Here is a 20,688-nt window from a genome sequence, read left to right as displayed (position 1 = left end):
TTATCTCCTCCTTTTAATTTCAATTCAGAAGGGAAATTAAAATATAAACATATGGGAATATTACCAGAGAAATTAAACTAAACCAGACAGCTATAACAACTGCTACATTCTAAGTGGGAAATTAAAAAGGATTCCAGCTTTTATAATTTGTATTTAGTATAAGAATAAATTCAGATAGTTGAAAAATTAAAACCTGAGTTATACATATGCCTAACCTATATATTCCCACCACAAAGAAATTTAAAAAGGGACAAATACCAGCTTCTTCCTTAAATTTCTCCTTATGTACTCCATTCTTGAGCAGAACAATTTGATAGTTCATAATTTCTTTAATGTATTTGCTAAAAATTGAAGTTTTCCTTTCAAACTTATTTTCATTTGTAAAAAATGCCTTCTGCAAAGAATGGTATTAAGTTTAAGAATAAACAATCTGTTAATTCTTTCTTAATATACTGCATAATGATATTAAAAAACTTAAAAAAATGATGTAGCCCATTTCCTTCAGTACGGCAATTATGTTTTTTTCACTAACAATGCTTTCGACTGTTATGGCTTTTACTGTAACTGACTGATGTGTATCTTGAATGGAAAGTGTTCAAACAATTGAAATTAAGTTGCCTGTCTCACATTTTCCACAATATCTCAATGTCTTTTGTTAGATTATACAGCTACACTAGGTTGCATGGTCCAATTTACACTCCAATACTTTGCACATTTAAACTTGTGCTACTCATTAACCTTTGTCTCTCCTTCTTGCTATGTCATTACCAGAAGTTTTTATTTGACAGAAAGCACAGGTGGGTGCAAGAAAAATTAGTTCTAGTTTTCCATTTTCCTGACCAATTCTTTTTGTCCCATGCTAATCCTTTAACCTCTGTCACGACCTCATAACCTTTGATCCCTTTTACCATAACAAATATCTGCATCAATATTCAAGGCAGTAATGTTTCCAAATCTTTAACACCAACTATTCAACTCATATAGGTGGGAATTTTGTAGCTGCTGAGTTTGTAGACGTTTCCTCATAGCAAATGTTGTATGGGAACAGCCACAGAATTTCCAATTAAGTCAACAGTATATCTGTGCAATATAAATATATATTGCATATAAAATATGCAATAAAGCCTATTTTAAAACAGAAAAAACAACTGTTATCTCATACTTACACTATTTATTAAACCTATCACAACACAGAAGTGTCTGTACTTATGGGACCATGAAAAGACTCATATTTGTAAAGCATTCACAGGGACACAAGAGACTCTGTTACCTAGTTGGTAACAGGTTGCTCAGGTTGGCTTTTGTAAGTGAGGGGATGAAATGAGGAAGAAGGACAAAAATCTCATCTGCTTCAATGAACAAAGATACTTTAGACAAGTAATTATATATATATATATATTGGGCTAACTTCAGTTATACAGCACAAGTGGCACTGATACAAGAGCTCAGTAGGCTGAATCAGCTCTGCACATCTACTACAGACCATCACACGTAGACACTGTTAATTCAAGGATATACTGAAAATGTCCCCAAGTTCAACATAAAATGACATTACTTGAAATGTCACAATTACCTTTACAAAAATAAAATCAGAAGGACCTCCTAGAAAAGTCAAATACTCATGAAATCACAGATTCAGGCACAAGTTTAATATAGTTTTTTGAAAGAGATTATTTATGGTCAATACTATAGAAATTTTCTGTATTTTATGTATTAAAGAGTCCTACATTCTTTTTCTACTACTTATGCTAGTCTCTCTAAGACAAATATCATCCATTTCCCACCAAAAGTAGCCTCAGATTCCTTTTGATCCACACTGACACATTCTTGACTCCAAGTATCTTTTCCCAAAGCTCAAAATTAAACCATAAAATCACAACTGCAAATTGACAAAGAATAGTACCATGTCCCTCCCTCTACAAATCTAGTGACAGTTCTTATTGTCCTCTGCAACACTTCTCCACAGGCTTCAGTAATCCATTTCCATATAACAGTACAAATACATACAGCCCAGTGACAGTGAGGTCTAATCACTTCTCCCTACAGAAGACAGCTTTATTACCAGCAGAAAAAAAAAAAAAAGGATTGAAAAAAATTAAATCCTTGTCCATTTCCATACTTGGTAAAAATGAACACACATACATATATATAAATAAGTATATATACACATATACATGATTTGTACTATTTACTGACAAGTGTACACCTGGAAATAGGAGTAATAAAAATCCCCTCCATTTTTAATTATGAGCAGCATAGAACAAAAAGGGTAACTATACTGAATTCCTATGTATTTTTGCTTTATTATGTTTGATTTCTACAAAGATGTACCTTAGTATTAAAGTCCAGTGCATTTTGGGAAGTCTTGTATAACTCAGGGTATTTCAGCATGTTTTCTTTTCGGCAGGATCTCTCAAATATTCCAAGAGTTAGAGGAGGCATTGCTGTAAACATCTAGTAGATGGTTTAAAAAGAAAAAATTGCAAAACTTTAGAGGTGAGGATTTGCTTAAAGATTGCTTACTCAAGAAACATTCATGGTTAAATGTAAGCAAAGGCACACAAACTATCTTACCACATTGTAAAGACCTATACACCATCTTTCAAAAAGAATTTGTCCAGAAAAGCCATTGACAAATGCAAACCAGACCTGCAAAAGATTAGAACCATGTATTACTCAAATGTCTTGCAAGGTACAATAAACAGATTTTTCCTCAGCTTCACAAAAAGGGACATCCCTACAACACATTTACAACACAGCTGAAAATGCTCTGAGTTAAACCCATATGAAATGACAGACCCATGTTTCAATCAAGAACAAATAGTGAGCAGTCTACTGAGATACCTGAGCAACTCCATGTGAACAGGAAAACATTCCAAGGAGGTAACTATTTTCAGAAGAAATGTCAGGTTCTTCAAGAGTGATTTAAGCTCACTTAATTCTTAATGAAATAAAAATTCTGAGAAATATGGGCTGGTGGAGGGGGAACCTACAGATTAGTAGTCATCATCTTCCCGTTGTTAGCAAACTTGACTAACAGGATTCATAGATTAAGATGCTGTTTGGAACTTAAAACTATCAATAATCCTTACCCATGAAAGGATTAGGCTTTACCAGTGCACTAAAGTAGAACTACTTAGTTAAGAAGCTCTAACTCAGATTTAAGGGCAACAAGCACAATTTTCTAACCTTTCAGACTATACACTGAAAAGAATGGAATGACTTTTTTTCAGACAAATAAGATTTTTATCAGCTATTTTGTATTTTGATTTCGGACTTTCAAAATACAAATTATGATTTAACTGTGCTAAATTTAGCAGATGTTGGCAGCAGTTTCTCAGCAGCTGAGTGTAAGGATGCAAGATGAGTGCATAATCAATTATGCATTACAGAATAATTAATTATGCACTCAACATCAGTACAATTGATGCTTTTTTCCTTGTTTGTATCAAATCCTGGAGTAAATTTTAGAAATATTGATTTGAAAGGGTTATGGTGGTGGAAAATATGTGACTCAGTAGCTGGTCATAAATACGTGTGCATCTTATTGCTGGTAATTTCAGACAGAGTTAAGAAAAGTATCACTCTCTAGGAAGAAAAGATCACAAGTACACATAGACTTGACCCTTCTCAAGGAGTACAAGGAAAAGACATTAACTTTCTACTGTGATTTAACTAGCAGGCAAAGTGTTATAAAACACTAATTTTAAATGAAAGGTACATATATACACTGAATCTATTCACATGTTGACTGCTCTTACAGGTAAATGATGTTAAGCAACACTTGAAAATGTTATGGAGTGACTTTTAAAAAGCAGGATATTTAGGATAAAATTTTAATTTACAATGGAATGTTGTTTTCAAGTAATTTTGTACATAATTTAAGTTAGAGTTTTCAAGGTATTTAAACTGAAAACGGTTTTACTATAAAATTGTAAAGAAATCCTTTAAGGCATAATATTGACTTCCTTAAATAGTAGCATTTCCTTTCTCCTAAAGAAAAGTTATAGGCATTTTAGTTCATTTTAGTATAATAAGGGACTGGAATACATCCTGGCCAGAGGTCTAGATCCAAACTAAAGAAAGATAAAATCTGGTAGAATCTCTAACTTCTAAAGTTCTAATGGAATCTATCAAAAGAAGTCCATGAAGAAGAAAACTTTCAATGTGGCTAAAAACAGTGGTCTCTAATAGAAACACTACTGTTTACTGGAATACCAGATACGTACCTTTAAGAGAAAAAATATATTTAGTATCTAAGCAGAAAAACTAATTTGATATTGTTTACAGGATAGTATTTGAATGTTCACATTAAGAAAAACTGGCTCAAACAACAATGGCTCAAAATTAAAAGATCTAAAAGGTGGAAAAAGGAAAGAAAAAGCAAAAATACAGCCCTCACATCAAACTGTAAGAGGGGAAGAAAATAACCCACCTATTTGCCTTAACTTCTGAATCTTGGGCCCTAGAAAATTACACTGTTAAACCTGTATGAAAAAAGTAACAGAGCTGACTACATTATTAATAGTGAGAATGACAAGAAACACTTGCTCTGCAGTGGGCAGTTTAGTTAGAGACAACGTGTTTCATCCTAGTTATGATGGACAATGAAGGCAGCTGTAAAATAAGTTTTTAGAATCTTGTACATGACACCAATCGAGGAGCAGACACTTATCTCTTAGGGTATAGGTCCTACTCTAATAACTCAAATTACTAATCCAGCTCCCCTTTACAGGATAGGTGATTGGCTCTTCTAAAAAAGTATTTTAGACTATATATGTGAACAGGCAGTGAAAAATCAGACCATTCTGTAGTTCAACAGTTCTCCCATTGAAGAGGAGATTTAGGTCCCCAGCCTGTCTAAAATGGGATGGACCTCAACACAGATCTTTGTATTTCTAAGTTTTCCAACCATGTAAAGCAAAAACGTGGGCATGAGCACAATCACCTTGTGCTGTGTGTGTTTCAAACTGAACGTGGTGCAGTTTGCACACCCCATGTAAGCCATGGCATGGTGAGCCACAGCAGCTGAACTGTGCAGCTCAGACCCAGTGTGAGCATACACAGGAAGCCTGCTCATGTTTGGGGTTGTGCATTATATGGGACTCAGCATGATCATGGCTATTCTTCTGATATGTAAGGCAAAGGAAATCAGGAACAAAACAGTAAATCCCAGTTATGGACATCAACAGCAGAAAGTTGGTAACTCAGCAGTGAGAAGAAAAGTAATTGGGAGAGGAGTAAAATAACCTCCCCATCATCCAAATTTACAAAATAAAAAAATTCATTACAGCTCTAATTGCTTAATAAATTAATTATTTTCATAGTATCACTTAAATTGCTACAAACAGCCATGTTTAAACATCTGGGACCGAACTTTAAATCTCAACTCCACACATCTGTTTCTTCTGCTTGTCTTGGTCTTTTACTCTTTCATTTGATGTTTCATGTTGGGTAAAAATCAAATCTTCTTATTTTTTAAAATTGTAAATACTTTTTATTTAATATTTATTTTACATGATTACTAGTTATTACTAGATAGCAAAATGAGAAGTAGGAATAGGAAAGTTTTGTTCCTCTCAAGGTATTTTGCATAACTTCATAAAATGAGCATTTTAATGATAGAATGTATACAGTAATTATAATTATAAAACTAAAACCAATCCACAAAGGAGTGTTCAATCATGAGATCAATCTCAATTTCAACCACAGTTACAAAGTAATGACAGCCCCTCCAAATTAAGTAGGAGACTTTGCATAGGCTTATTCTACTTTGAGTGTGATGTTCTGTACAGGCTTAATAAAGCACATTAGTGGTCTGTTAGAAATTCAGAGTTTTCTCCTGCAATTTAGATTGATACATCAGAATATAACCTCTCAAGTCATTGTGGCTGATCCTACACAAAAGATGAGGCCCATATTTAAAGAGCTATTGCATCAAGACACAGAATAGAAAAACACTATTACAGATCACTTCTAGTTTCTTATGAACAGGAGGTCAAATATCAATAAACACTGACCACTGTGCCTGAGTATTACTATGGACCTTTACCATTTTCTGAACTAAGAAACCAATTGATGTAAATTTCATATCAGCCCATGAATGCCTAGGATAAAGGCTGTATTTTAGATTAGATGGAATATTTCCCATTACTTTCTTGATTAGTGCTGAGCAGACATTTATAAACAGGATACACATCTATTAAGTAAAGGCAGGTATTTTTAGTTATTGTCAGAATAAAAGGAAAATTGTTTAAAGTAACTTCCTGACATGCCTTTCACAGTACTATTTTCTAAACTCCAAGACAGAGGAGGTGTGGCCACAAAAGCCTCACAGAAGTTTTCCTGATGTAGCATTTCTGCATATTAAGCAGCAGCTTACAAATACTCATTGAGCTCTCTGCTCCCACGCCTGATCTGTACAAAAAAACTGAAAAGAGAGACTCAAGACTGGCAGTTGTCCTTTCTGGAGACATTCAATGATGAATTTCTGCCCATTCACTCACAGTATTGACATGAGCTATTAACATCTCTGAAAAGTCTTCTGAGCTGACAAACGTTGGGTATACAGGAATTCAAGTAGAATTCATTTTGTCCTCTAGAGAAGGTGTATATGGCAAAATGCTTGCATGCATTATATATAAGGGGTCATAACAACCCATTCCAAAATCATCTCTTTGCCTTTCCATCTGCTCAGGAGGAAGAGACTACATGCACATAAAATCAAAGCCTTTGGATCTTTAGACCACGACCTCTGTATCCTGCATTTAACTTTCTTTCTCAAAGAAAAAAAAATAAAAAAAATTGGGATACAAATTTAAGTTATAAATTTACAACATGTTTGCAGGTGACAATGACAGAAATCTAAGAAAAATAAGTTAATATGTTCTAAAGCCAACATTTGTATGCTTTCTGTAAGTGAAATATACATTGTTTTTTTCAAATACTTCTAGAGCTACTGCTATAATCAGTACTTCTGGAAGTCTGATCATGTAAGTAGATATCCAGGCTTTGAAATACAGGATCTAACGTCTGCCACTTTGAAGCAAAAAAGGATCTTTAGTGAACTTGGTTTTTTTAATAGATTCCTACTTTATATTTTTCTAAACAGACTACAAACTTGCTGCTACTTCGACAGAAAACTATTTCCAGTAATAACATGGTAAGGAGAGAAAAAAGAGGAAATTTAAAAATGCAAAAATATGGTAAGAAAAATGCACTCTTTTAGCTATAACATTTGTATATAGAAATGATCAAAGTATTTTCAAATATTGCAGCAAGGTCACATAAATAAGCATCAAAATTGGAAATGTTAATCTAATGTTTACATTAGGTTTAACAGAAATAAGGCATTTTCTTCCAGTAAAACTGAATATTTACTTCGCAAGATAAGACACCAATTAAAAAATATATTTAAAAAAACAGTGAAAATTTAAAGAGTATCTGTTAAGGTAATTAATGTAAAAATACAGAAAGCTATCCATAAAATGTATTTTGTGGTCAAGATTTTCAAAAATTAAATAATTTTTCCACATTTTTAACCCACAGGTTCATCATGAATATAAAGTTTGAATCAATAATAAATGTAATTGCTGTATATATATTTGACTGTAAAAATGCAGCAGCTGTTGGAAGAAAATGAAAGGAGGGGAGAGAGAAGCTTTTAAAATTTACTCTAAAATGTGTTCAAAATTTTATGGTTGCTGTGTGGTCGTGAAGGTAGTGAAAACTGTAATTATACATAATTTTATAATATAATAAATAAATATATATAATATATATAATAAATATAATTATATTCTGTTCTAACCATACCTACCAATAAATATACATTTATTACAACACAATCCTCCCATACCACTGTAATTTTCACAAGATTTCATTCCTTAAAATCCCAGGTGAAAAAACTAGGTCCACTAACTTTCAGGAAAGTATCCCTGTTCCTGAACAGGAACTTGAGGATGCATGGTCACTGCATTCAGCACATGAAAGGTACCCAAGAGTGGAACTAGAACAGCCTGTAAAAATCCTGGGCACTGCTCTGAACAGCAACTGCCCTGCAGTGCAGCAGAGACTTTCAAAAGGGGCTTCAGACCATGAACCCAACAGTCCCTGACACCAGCAAAAAGAGCTGAAGCACACACCTCTCTGGGCAGATTTGAGACAGAACTGTAACTGGATTCCTTAATTACTGAGATGATGTTACATGTACATTTTAATAAGCTAGCAATACTATAAACACATTTAGTACTAATATTTTATGAAGCATTTTTAAAACAACGGGTTTTTTTAAAGTAAAAAAAAAATTAATCAGTTTATTAAAAGTTTCAAGATTCAGTATTAGTAGGTATTTAATTACAGATATACTTCTCTAAAATCACATATAATAACTAAAAGCTCAAAATTAAGATTTTTAACATTTCATGTACTGTAAAATTACCTCAATAATATAAAGGACTATATTCTTGTAGAAACAATACAAGATGCATTTAGCTACTCTGTTATAATTCCAGGCTCCATGAACCAACAGCAAGTTCTTCAAATACTTGAACTGCAAAAAACATGAAAAATGAACAAACATACAATTAAAACACACATACACAAATATTAATCATATCTTAAAATATTTGATTGCAGTATTTTACAGTGCAATGACCTACCTGAGCAATTGAGTAGTCTGAAGAATTAGCAGCCTGTAGACCTTCATTCCCACTGATACCAACACCAACATGTGCTGTTTGTATCATACTGACATCATTTGCTCCATCACCAATTGCTAGAGTTACTACCTTAACTTGTTTTTTAACCATTTCTACAACTTCAGATTTTTGAAGCGGAGATACCCTAAGAGATAAAAAAAGCGACAGGTTTAATACAGGAATTTTAAAAGAATACTTTACATTCTGAGAAAAGGTAATAAATCCAGGTCTATTAACAGCCTGGTCAGCAATGTGGTCTTGTTACTGCCCTTGAAGGGTATATGCTAAAAGCACATTCACAGCAAAATTCAAACAACATTTCTGAACTCTGGACTACTTAAAAGTTGAAAGAGGAAGTCACCTTACCAAGGTGACATAAAAGCTTACCAAGGTGACATAACAGCTATGCTGAGGAAGACACCTAACCAAGAGAGAACTGTTTCAAAATGTATTTTAAAAAATAAAGGAATGGAAAATAATACAACCTTCAAATTGAAGGTGGCTATGTAATCACATTATTCTGTGGCCAGCACAACACATGTACAACTATTGAATTTCTAAAAAAGCTGCATGGGATGAGTACAGCCTTGTGGAAAACCTGGGATGAGAGTTTCTGGGCAACAGCCCTTCTGAAAAATTCTGTGGTTCACCTATATGACAAAAATCTTTCTATGATCTTTTGGTACATGTTTTATTTGAACTCTGCTGTTGAGAATTGTACCAAGACTAGCTATAGCCAGCTTGTACAGACGATTCTTGACCTGAGCACTTTTTTTTCATCTTTTCAACCTTTCAGGAACAGTGCCTTAATTCCTTTTTAGACAACATTGTAGAGGCAGCTGGAAGATGGCACTGTCACTCAAGTTCATGGTGAAAAAAAAAAAATTCATTCATTTTGCTCACTCTTATCTGTACATTTTTACTCTAGAATAACTAATTTAGCATTCTTTTTGCATATATTACTCTGAAACCAATACAGAGTTGGAATTCAGTTTGCTAAAGTCTTTAAGCCAAACATCTGCTTGGAATTAATATCATATACGGATTTTTATTTTTTTTAAGAGAAATATCTACTGAATATCATTCAGCATCATCTTTGCTAGTTTTTGGAAGAATTCATTGGTAATAAATGCTTCTGCACAAGTCAGTGCAGCCTGCAAACTTAAAAGAAAGTGATGTAATTTGTACTTTTAGAACAAAGGAGAGCTTAAGATGTTTACTGTCTTTATATGGATGAAGAAAGAGCTTACATTTTTGTTTAGTCTGGATTATATATATACATTTTTTTGTAAAAAAAATTTAAAGTGATTTACTCTAAAATTAGCATTTCAAACTTTTTACTTTCATGCTCATAAACAAAGAAAATAAGTTTTTCATTACTAAAGACAAAGCATTTAACAGAAACAAATATTTTGGCAGAATTTTGACTTTAGGGCAACATGGGATATTTAAAAATGTTCGCATTAAAACAGTGAGTGTTAAGAGCAAGTATTTAGCTTTAAACCTGTAGCCAATTTTTAAGCAACCACAAAATATGTCAGACATATATATAATATGCATTGAAACCAACTGACCTAAGCATATTATGGAAATATAAAATGAAGAAATGACAGAGAGAATACTACTAGAACAGAAACTTTCATTTTGCCCTTTTTTGTCTCTTTACAAGAATGCTTTCTAAAACACAGCTTTACGTACAGAATACTCCTTAATGGTTCCACAGCTCAACAGAAACAGAAAAATTATCTCTTTAAATGGCATAAAATGTATTTTGTAATCAAGGAAAGAGAAGAAAAAGAAATACAGTTTTAAAAGACCAGTTCTACATGCATCTCCTGCTCGTTACTGTAGTGAGCAAACTCAACCTAGAACAAACACAACACTCCAATTTATCTGTCAGAAGGACTACTGCCATTAGGAAAGTTTGTACACAATATAAACTATTCAGTTTAAAAGACAGTAAAACCTTAGTTTGAAATTCAAACTGTTTTAGGCTGAAGCGTGGCTACAAAGCTTAACCACAAAAGCATTAATTAAAAAATCCCTTGGTAGTATGACATTGCTTTTCAGAAGGGATGGAAAAACTAGAAACCCAGTGATTACTTGGATAATGTAGTATTACTTCCTTTTCCATGTCCTTTTGCAAAGCAGAAAAATACCTCCCTTTTGAACATATTTTTCAGATGAAACTGATTTATTTTAATAGAACAATGGAAGTTTATAGCTGTAATAGTTGATATTTACAGAAAAGCATGAAATGGTTCATTGTATAGAACAACCCTATAATAATTGGTCACGCTAATGATTTTAAAAAGTGTTTCCACCAGCTTCAGGTAATAAAAAACACCCCTTTAGTACCCTTAACACCTTTGTGCACTTCTTATACAGTGTAATCCACATCTTACAGAAAAGCAGCCTGTGGAGAAAGATCTACAGACAACTCTAGGTTTGCTAAAACCTGCAGTTAATTGTAATATCAATTCAAGGTCAAGATTAGTGTCTCAACCTTACTGAGATAACTCTCAGTGGGTTACGAATTATGTTTCTGGGAATATGCAATCTGAGTGACTTTGAGAGGCACACTCTGTTGCAGACTGTTTCATAACTTCAGTTTATTAATTTTTATATGTCAATAAAAATAGTATGGAGAGTGAATAATGCAAACCTTACCTGCAACAAATAACAGCTTTACATGACAAAGCCAAATCCAGGAAATACTGTCTTACTCCAAATGTTAAAGCATACTTCAGGGATTTACCATCAATGATGAGAGCAAAATCATTTTCCTTCCTTAAAGCATCACCAAGAGTACTGCAATGATGGCTAAGTGTCTCTCTTGTTCCCTGTTGCATAAAAAAATGATACAATTATTTTTAATTCTTAGTATTTTAAATCCAAATTTTCAGTGTGATCAGAAACACTGGCACTTTGATTTCTGAGGAAAAACACTTTTGCCTTTTTATTCTGCTATCAAATATTATAAAATGAAAATAATATTTGCAATAGTTGCTCTACTAGAAACACAGTAGAAATGTTGTGTAAGATTGCACTTGCACTCTGCCAAAAAAAAAAAAAGTGTATGTTATAGTGGAACTTTTAATGCTCTTTGAACAGCAACAATAATTGCACATATATTTGCCAAAGGACACAGATATACAGAAAACTAAAATAGTAACACAAAAGATGATTCACATATATAGAGATACTAGAATTTACTATTATACAAAATTTTCCTAAATGTTTAGAAAAAGGGGACACAGATAATTCATGATGTAAATAGAGGCATTATAACTTCTAATTCTATCACATTAAATTCGTATTTTAACATGATTTAACAACTATAACATCAAATACATGTTTTACAAAGGAACATATTTTTGTATTTTTCAATTGCTAATGACCATACAGTCTTCTAAGCATGGAATATTAAAATTAGGAAAGCAACCCCCCAAAACAAACATAAACATCCTCCCAAACCATGGTTTTGGCAGAGTTTTCTATGTTTGTCAAGATAAACACACTCCAAATTATTTTTTACACCACCTTCACCATGATGTCTGGATATCTGAAGCAAGAGAACTTTGAAGATTTTACTTACGTCAAGAGAGCCTTCATTTATAACAATTAGTCCCATGTTCTTTCTCAAAAGTTTACAAGAGTGACCTGTTAGAAAAGATTTTGTTTTTAGAAATCAGTTTCACAAATTCCCTTATAACAAGTTATTTTTTTTTCTATAGGAGAGCTACACAAAGAATTAAAATTAAGATTTACCTAGCTGAATTAAATGATAAAAAAATAAATTTCTACTGCATTTGATAGAATTACATACAGGTAATAAGTCAGAATAGTAAGAATTTCCCTTGCTGCAACATGCAACTATTCTGCCTTATTCAGAGGTGCTTTAAAGAGAGTTGCAGAAAACAACAAACAAATCTCCCTGAGCATTGTAAATTTTTAGAATGAAACTTGGATTTCCTTCAGAACTTGCATATACATATTTTCATTCTTTTCTTTTATGCTTTGATGCATTAAAGAGGATGCATTTTCTGTGCTAATGATTTAGGCTGCCTAGTCAAAAATATTTATCACCCTCCTTAATAAGTGGAACTATTGGTATTATGTGTGTTGCCTCAAACCTGAAGGTACTAAGGAAAATAACCTTAGATCAACGGTATCTTGTGCATATGAAGAGTTCTTTAAGATTAGAAATAATAACATTCTATAAATAGGATCTATATGACTAAAGTAAGGCTTTATTTTGGACAAGTATCTACACTACAGCAATAAGTGCTGATTGGTCACATGCAAAGAATATTAAATGTAAAAGCAGCTTTCATGTATAACTATTTAAAGATACAGATTTATCATTGTTGAAATTAGTCTTTTTTTTACCATCCTTCATAATAATAGGAAAGAGTAAAAATAAACCTTTGTTAAAAGGTTATAGTAATTTAGTTCACCTTTCTTGTAAATAAGGAAAAACAGAGAAGGGAAACTAAGAATACTTACATTCTCTTAATATTATTTCCTCTTACTGTCAAAAGCCAATGTATTTTTAATTAATTTCATATGCTATGAAAAAGTACAATTTCCTATTTTTTTGCCTCCTGTCTAACGTAACATTTTATTGCTCTTAGTGTTTTAACAGAGGCAGAATCCACCATTTCCTACCCTCCCTCTATCACTGACTAAAAAAATAAGTTCACATTCAAATTCTGGAGTGACAAATAATATTATTATTTTTTACAAGACAATTTTCCATTCTGAAAGAAATTTTATTCCATCAACTGCTATTATTTTTAAACCTGTAACAAAGACATAAAATAAATGCAAATGTAATACCAATATTAATGGCAGTCTCTTGTTTGTCCCCAGTAAGTATCCAAATTTTTATGTCTGCTTTCATAAGAGTCTCTATGGTTTCAGGCACTTTGTCTTGCAGTTTATCTTCAATTGCTGTTGCTCCAAGCAGCTGAAGATTCTGTGAACATAGAATATTTCATACATACAGGATTTTTCAGTTTAAATTCAATTTCAATGTTCCATTTATCTTACTTAACTCTCTGTATTTACAAGATTAATGTTCTCTAAACTCATTAATCAGATTTGATATCCACAAATAAAGTAATTCCACTTTATTCCATGAGCTTTAACTTAGATATCTGTGTGGCTTGACAAAACTGCACAGCATGACACTCAAACTTCAATCAGTTATTCACTCAGTAGCTCAGCAGTCCAGCAACAGCTACCTTTTCCTGAGGAGTACTTCTCTGATTTGAGGCTTCAGGAGTGCTAACACTACACCTTCTCTCTTTTAATGATTTCTTTTCATTTTTCACTAAAAAAAATCTGAAACACCTGTCCATTTATCTTAGTACCATAATTTACACTTTCCAGCAAGGTAGATACTTGCAACAAAACTTTTTCAGATTAATTGTTCCTTCGTTTTTTATTTATTGATTATTTAAACTGCAAGGACTACACAACTGTCAGTATATTGCTAGATTTTTTTTTCTATCTAAGCATTATTTCTCAGTAGTGATTCACTTTTCATGTGAAATACCAATAGAAAATACGGACAATAATTAAGAACCTGCTCTTCTGCTCATCCCTCTGCCCATCACATCCTTTCCCCCAACCAACCCAAACCCCAGAAAGCTACAAGCTGCACATACTTTTTCAATTAGTTCATAGCTCTCCTCAAGTTTGAGTACTCTGTTTTGTATAGCTGTAGAAGCACGGTGATAGACATCTAACCATTCTTGATAATCACTTTCTGAAATCTCAGCCACAGCAAAACACAGAGTTCTTAAGCCTAGAGAGAAAGCAGATAATGAATCAGTACTTGTTAGTCCCTTCCCTGATATGCCTGCAAAGAGTACCTTTAGAAAGTTGAAATTATTCTGTATTTTATGTATGCCTATGCTTGATTTTCAAATTGCTGCTGCACATCTTGAAGAACTTTTAAAATATACATAAAGTAAAAATGAACTATAAATAGAAATTTATTCAACAGAGTAACAAAGAAGCTGAATGCAATTCAGGTGATGTATTTCACTGGAAGAAAATAAATTTTTATGTAAGATTTGACCTAGTTTAAACTGTAAAAAAGACATGAAGAAATCAAAACACTTGCTGAATAAGTATGTACATTGAAACCTTAAAACTGTAGAACTGAATTGTATTTCTGAGAAAAGTATTTATGAACTTATTCGCTGCTATGCTGGAAAGAAGTTAAAATATATCAGCATAATGTTACAACTGGCCTCTTCACCCCTTGTCAATATCATTAAGAAATTCTAGTTTGCCACAAGCCAACTTTGAATTCCTGCATTTAGCTTTGCCGTCTCACAGGTTGTTTCAGCTTTCCAAATTCTTAAAATAAAATCACTATGTACCATCTGGCAATTTTACTTACCAACCTTTGAGCTGGTTGATATTATTAACAGATTTTTTCCTTCAGCAGAAATCTGAATTAAGCATTACAGTAAGAATTTGAGACCACATGATTTTAAGAAATATCTATTTTTTGACAACACACATTTTACACTCAATTTAAGTAGCTAGGTGTGAATTTTCTAACAGCTCATTTTCACATGTTACCAGGTTTCTAGAGAATGAAGTTGACAGAACTCTTTATATACCAGCCACAGTTTGCAGGCCAGTAGATTTAGAAGGGGACAGGCAGGATTAATGTAGTTACCCTCTGGCCACTTGCCTACTCTGCTCTAGGAGACAAACAGCACCACAACCAGGGATGTTTAAACTTAATTTGTTCACACGTTTCTGGAGCATACACCTCAGCACTAGTGGCAATTTTGAAACTAAAAGAGGGTGGGCATGAAATAATACATGTGTCTTAAATGTAAGAGTAGTTTAGTATCTCCTGGATAAAAACCATGTGTAATGTGGATAGTCTGACAACTAAACAGCATTAGGAACACGTGTCTCACCACCTAGACTCAGAAGAATAAACTCAAGGCTGTCAGCTCAATGGATTTTTTTTCTTTGCATAATAAGGATATGCTAACAAGGTCCAAAGCAACGAATAAAGGTGAAGGGCAAGAAAGGACTCTATTTAGTGATACTATTTCCACAATGCTTTCAACATATTTTCTGCAGACGATAAAATGAAGAAAAGAAATCCAAATGTATGAAATGTCAGAAAATAGTTTTTTCAAGGTATTTGCTTTCTCTTTTTCAATCAGTGCCTAGGCATTTAAAAAAAAATTAATATGCTTCTTTTCTTTGTGATTTAAAAGGATCTTCCAAATAAAATGTGGAAAACAAAATATCATTAAGCCTGAGTCTTAACAGACTGGAACAACACAGGAAAATTACACAGGACTTTTCTATTTATCCAAGCAGGCATTAACACTCCAACTTAATGAACGCTTACATATAAATGCCAGCCATGCTAACCACTTCATTTTTGAACAACACACCAAGAGAAGGCAGCAAATGCCAAGGACATACTGTCCTGCCACATGAAAGGAAACTCATGAGAAACTTTGCAACACAGTTGGCTGCAATTTAAATCTGAAGTAAAAATAAATACCAATTTTTTAATCGATTCCAGAGAGATGTAATTTTTTTATTAAAGATTGAATTTTATGCTTTCTAAAATATTAGAAATTCACTCTTCTGAACAGTAGATCTTTTAATCTGTTGAAAAGAAGGATACAAAAAATAGCTGAACAAACTTTTTATTCCTTTCATATGTATAGTGGTTGTAAAGACAGGTGGAATTTTTCACTTTTTATGTTGATTTATTTAGTGTAACCTGATTGCTAAGGAGTTGTACTACTGAGTAATGAGAATGGTAATTAAGTACTGGATTGAAATTTTCACATCAATTTGCACAGAACAGCAGATAGTGATCTAATTTTGTCTTTTCTGTAACCAAATATATACCTTATAACCCAAACTAACTTCACACCTAAGAAATGTTTTCTTGACTAATTCTGGTTAAGCCTTTCTAGAACCCCAGTGTGTATCTGAGGCTTTGTGCTGTACCATCAGTCAAATTTGTTTGGGCATAGTTCTGCTTTCAACTCCACTGCATAACTTATTCTAACTCTATTACTTTAAGATTCTTTGAGACTAACCAAATGTTTCCTGCAGAGATCTTGATGTGAAAAACTAACAAAAGAAACAGATCTCTGAGTTTCCTCTGCTGTCAGAGATAGAACCAAGTGACAGAAGCTGCTTAATACACTGGTCAAAATTCCATGATAAACCAAAAGACAAAAACTAGAGAAGTCATATGCATGACAGAAAAATTACCTTTCATGATAACAAGAGAATCTGGCCAGAAATCAGTTAACAAAATGTAAGCATTGTTTTCTAGTTTTCTTTTGAGTGTAAGTTTATTTCTTAAGACACATTAAAGATAATTTTAATGGTTTAGTAGCAGTGTATTAGAAAAATAAAGAGGTAAAAACTCTGCAGTTCAGATTCCCATAACTCTTATAATTCTGCTTCTAACTCCTGTCTACCAACTCTGATAAATTGTAACACTATATACTGCCCAGAACAGCAATTATCATTTCCTGAGATGTTAAGGGGGTATGGCATTGAATATCCAGGAACTGTGCAGAAACCTTTCTACAGCCTGCTTTTCTCATCACATCTGTACTGTGAAATCCACTATAATTAAACAACTAACTGGCTGCTTGTATCAATCACCCTAATTTCACAGTCTTTTAAATTTTACTTACTATTCCTACTTCACAAACCCTCACAGAGAGGTTCCCCACCTTGAGCAACTGTTTTGTAAAAGTGATTATTAAAACTGCAGACACCAAAACAAACCATATGGATGCTGGCAACTCCCTTATTGGGACTGGTGCCAGAAACAATACAGCTAAAAGCTACCTTAAGAGCACTACACTAATAATTTCCAACCATCTTTACTTTGGCTACTTCTTCCTGTGTGCCATCCCTACAGCATTCACTGGGTATGGGACATCAAAGCCACCATGGGAAATGAGATCTTCACAGAAACAATGTGCTATGTGTTTGCTCTCTGGAAAAATATGTTTTGGTTAAAAGATTCTACTGTGTACTCTGTGGGTGTGTGGGTTGTTTTTTAGGGTTTTTTTGAGCATGAAGTTATTACCGAATTTCTTAGGAAAAGGAAGACTTTTCTTAAGCAGACATTGCTAAAATGTAATTTTCAAACTTAACATGAGTAAAACATTACAACAAGACAAAATTGAAAAACTGGAAAGTTGACCAGTAACTGAATTTCATATTTATTTTTATACTGAAAAATATCACCAACCTTCTGTAGCAAACTGCTCTAGATGTTTTAAGGTGATTTCTTTGTATTTTGAATTTTCAGCAAGACGGTCATAAATTACAGTATCCTACAAAACAAATAAATACAGTTCAAACACTTTAATAGAAAAAATGATTAATTTTTTTTGGTAGATAATACAAATCATGTAGAAAAATGCCAGAAAAAACATAATTGCATTATTTAAGCATCAAAAATTAATAGACATAATCTTATTTCAGAAGTTTTAAAGGCATTGTAATCCTCAATTTTCTAAATTTACAAATTCTGATATAATGCAGTCTTTTTCTTCTACATTTTTGATGTTATTTCCCCTTATTTTGGAAAGTGCCAAAATGTTGTCTTCCACTTTTAATATTATACCCACAAAGTAAAATTAGTGCTTCATAACTGCCATTCTCAGATTTTTTGTAGCCAGCTTAATACACAGAATATTAACAGCAGTTTTTCTTTCCTTCACTTGAGATGATAAAAAATGGACATTTATATTCAACAAACTTCCTTTTCTCAAACCATTCTGGAAATGGATTTCATCTCCTTTCCCCTCAAACTTGACTTGATATACAGACCCAGAACTACTGAGCAACTCTGCCCATATGCATTGTGATAAGGATACCTTCCCACAGGTCCTGCTTTTGGGAAAATTCACTTCTGTGTAATATGAAGGGTTGGTTGAAATTCCCATCTAGTCAGTTATGCCAGTATACTATCTCTATCTCGTGATCCATGCCCAGCTACTCCAACAAGTTATTTTCATCCATTTTCTGGGAGTACAGAAGGAGGCAATTAATGGGAAGCAAAAAGGTCTTAGTCCAGTACAAAGAGTGGGATGAATGGGTCTGTCATACCTTCAGAGGCAGTTAGTAAATAAAGACATTAACTAGTTCACCACATAGAACAGCTACATAGCAAAACAATGTAAATTGGAAGAGGTGCAACAACATCCTTTCCCCCACATTTTCAACATTCTGACTGCAATTATTACAATCTTTTGCTTTCATGTTTGTACTGGTAGCATGTATTCTTTGTTACAGTGAAAACAATAAAACTCACAGCTCCTTTGCAGTAGAGTCTTAACTTCCCTGATGGTGTACGAACTATCACTGACATTCTCTTCCTAGTGCTGAAAGAGAAAGAAATTCTCTATATAAGGTGGTTCATAAATACAAGTATTTACCTATATTTTACCTAATAATATCAATATATATCTTATATTACACATAGGATAAAAAGTCAGTGCTATCTATTCTGAATTATGCTCTCAGCTGACTGGGATGGAAAACAGTTTTACTGTCTAACAATCAAAATGAATGCTGTTTTTCTATGCATACTTCTGTAGACCTTTTTCCATCTTCATCTAAATACTGTCTACTGATGACAAAAAAACACCTTAAAGCAGAAAGCACTTTCATCAATATCATAAAGAGGTAGTGTATCATGGACTGTTTCAGTTTTCCTTCCTTCCCAGCCATCCAGAGTCACTCATACATTGTACTGTCCTGCAGTCTTATAACTGTTATCACAGAGCTTTTTTTATCACACAAAGTTTTCAGTATGCTGGAAAGCAGCTGGACTAATTTTAACTGCTCTCTGGCTCTCAGTTGTAAATAAAATCCAAGTTATTTTTTCTTTTTGTCCTCATAACTGAGGTAGAAATTGGAAGAAAGTATGGAGAAGACTGTCATGGTCTGCTTTCTGTCTTCTTCCCTTTGAGGTTAGCCAACAAGCATTCTTTAGGTATAAGATCATGTCCTGTCAAGATGTGTATTTGTATCATAAGTCTTTCAAATTTCAACTTTATAAATAAATCTACAGAAATTATTCAGGGAACAAAACATTTCTCATACAACAGTTCACAGTAAAACAGAGATGGAAATAAATTGTCTTTTAACAATTTTGGTTCCTATTGGAACTGGATCCCATTCATACATCATCAAAGAGCATTATAGTATGAATGGTTCCTGAAGTTCAGACTGCCATGGAAAACATCCTGTAAATGGAACGTGGACATAGGTGAAGGAAAGAAATCTATAATTATAGGTGAAGTAACGGGCTGAAGAGTATCAGCAGATGAACATTTTCTAATCCCCCCTGGGTGTGAACTTTGCTTCAAGTAAAAATTTCTGAACAGCAATATTAAATTATATACTTACTGTGAATATTGCATAAAAGTGCATACAGAGCCATTAACTACTGCAACTTCTTTTCCATGTCACCTTTAAACCTCAGATAAGTAGAATTCCGAAAAGCTTTACAGAGTATCCAGCTGGGAATCTACTTAGACAACACTGGAGAAATTAGGATCATCTAAACTACAATTAAGCTGCCCAAAATAAAAGCAAGTCTCAGATCCACACTGATTTGGGCCAAGACTATCTAGCCTAGTGTTACTTGAATTCATTACACTTGCCTGAATGTTGAATTCAGAAATAGTGGTGGAATTAGTAGGTTAGGGGGCGTACAAACAATAATTTCATATATTTGCTCTTTACAGGTAAAAACTCAGCAGTTTTGTAGTTGCAATACCAGAAGATTGCAACCTTGAAGTCTTGCATGGAGCTGCATATTATTCTACTGAAGATGTACCAAAGAATAACTGGTAGCATTCTGGAACTTTAGTTATACAAACAAGATATTGAATCTTGACTGACATACACTTTCTTAGTAAAACTGCAATAAAGCTAATGA

The 20,688-nt window shown here is 33.2% G+C and overlaps 1 protein-coding gene across 4 annotated transcripts in view; it reads right to left on the bottom strand.

The window, feature by feature from the left end:
• ATP8A1 (ATPase phospholipid transporting 8A1) overlaps positions 1-20,688 on the bottom strand; it is a 91,406-nt gene that overhangs the window by 28,419 nt on the left and 42,299 nt on the right. For all 4 annotated transcript variants that reach the window (XM_056489726.1, XM_056489725.1, XM_056489727.1 and 1 more), the window contains 10 exons: positions 19,054-19,123; positions 17,986-18,070; positions 14,375-14,514; positions 13,542-13,680; positions 12,298-12,362; positions 11,370-11,542; positions 8,661-8,844; positions 8,441-8,551; positions 2,575-2,649; positions 2,332-2,454 (listed from right to left, as the gene is read on the bottom strand). In XM_056489726.1, coding sequence (XP_056345701.1) covers positions 2,332-2,454; positions 2,575-2,649; positions 8,441-8,551; positions 8,661-8,844; positions 11,370-11,542; positions 12,298-12,362; positions 13,542-13,680; positions 14,375-14,514; positions 17,986-18,070; positions 19,054-19,123 — 1,165 coding nt within the window. The remainder of the gene's footprint in view (positions 1-2,331; positions 2,455-2,574; positions 2,650-8,440; positions 8,552-8,660; positions 8,845-11,369; positions 11,543-12,297; positions 12,363-13,541; positions 13,681-14,374; positions 14,515-17,985; positions 18,071-19,053; positions 19,124-20,688) is intronic.

The sequence above is a fragment of the Oenanthe melanoleuca genome, chromosome 4, assembly GCF_029582105.1.
Source record: "Oenanthe melanoleuca isolate GR-GAL-2019-014 chromosome 4, OMel1.0, whole genome shotgun sequence".
NCBI lineage: Eukaryota > Metazoa > Chordata > Aves > Passeriformes > Muscicapidae > Oenanthe > Oenanthe melanoleuca.
The sequence above is the reverse complement of the archived record's forward strand: the minus strand, read 5'-3'. Positions and strand labels throughout refer to the sequence as shown.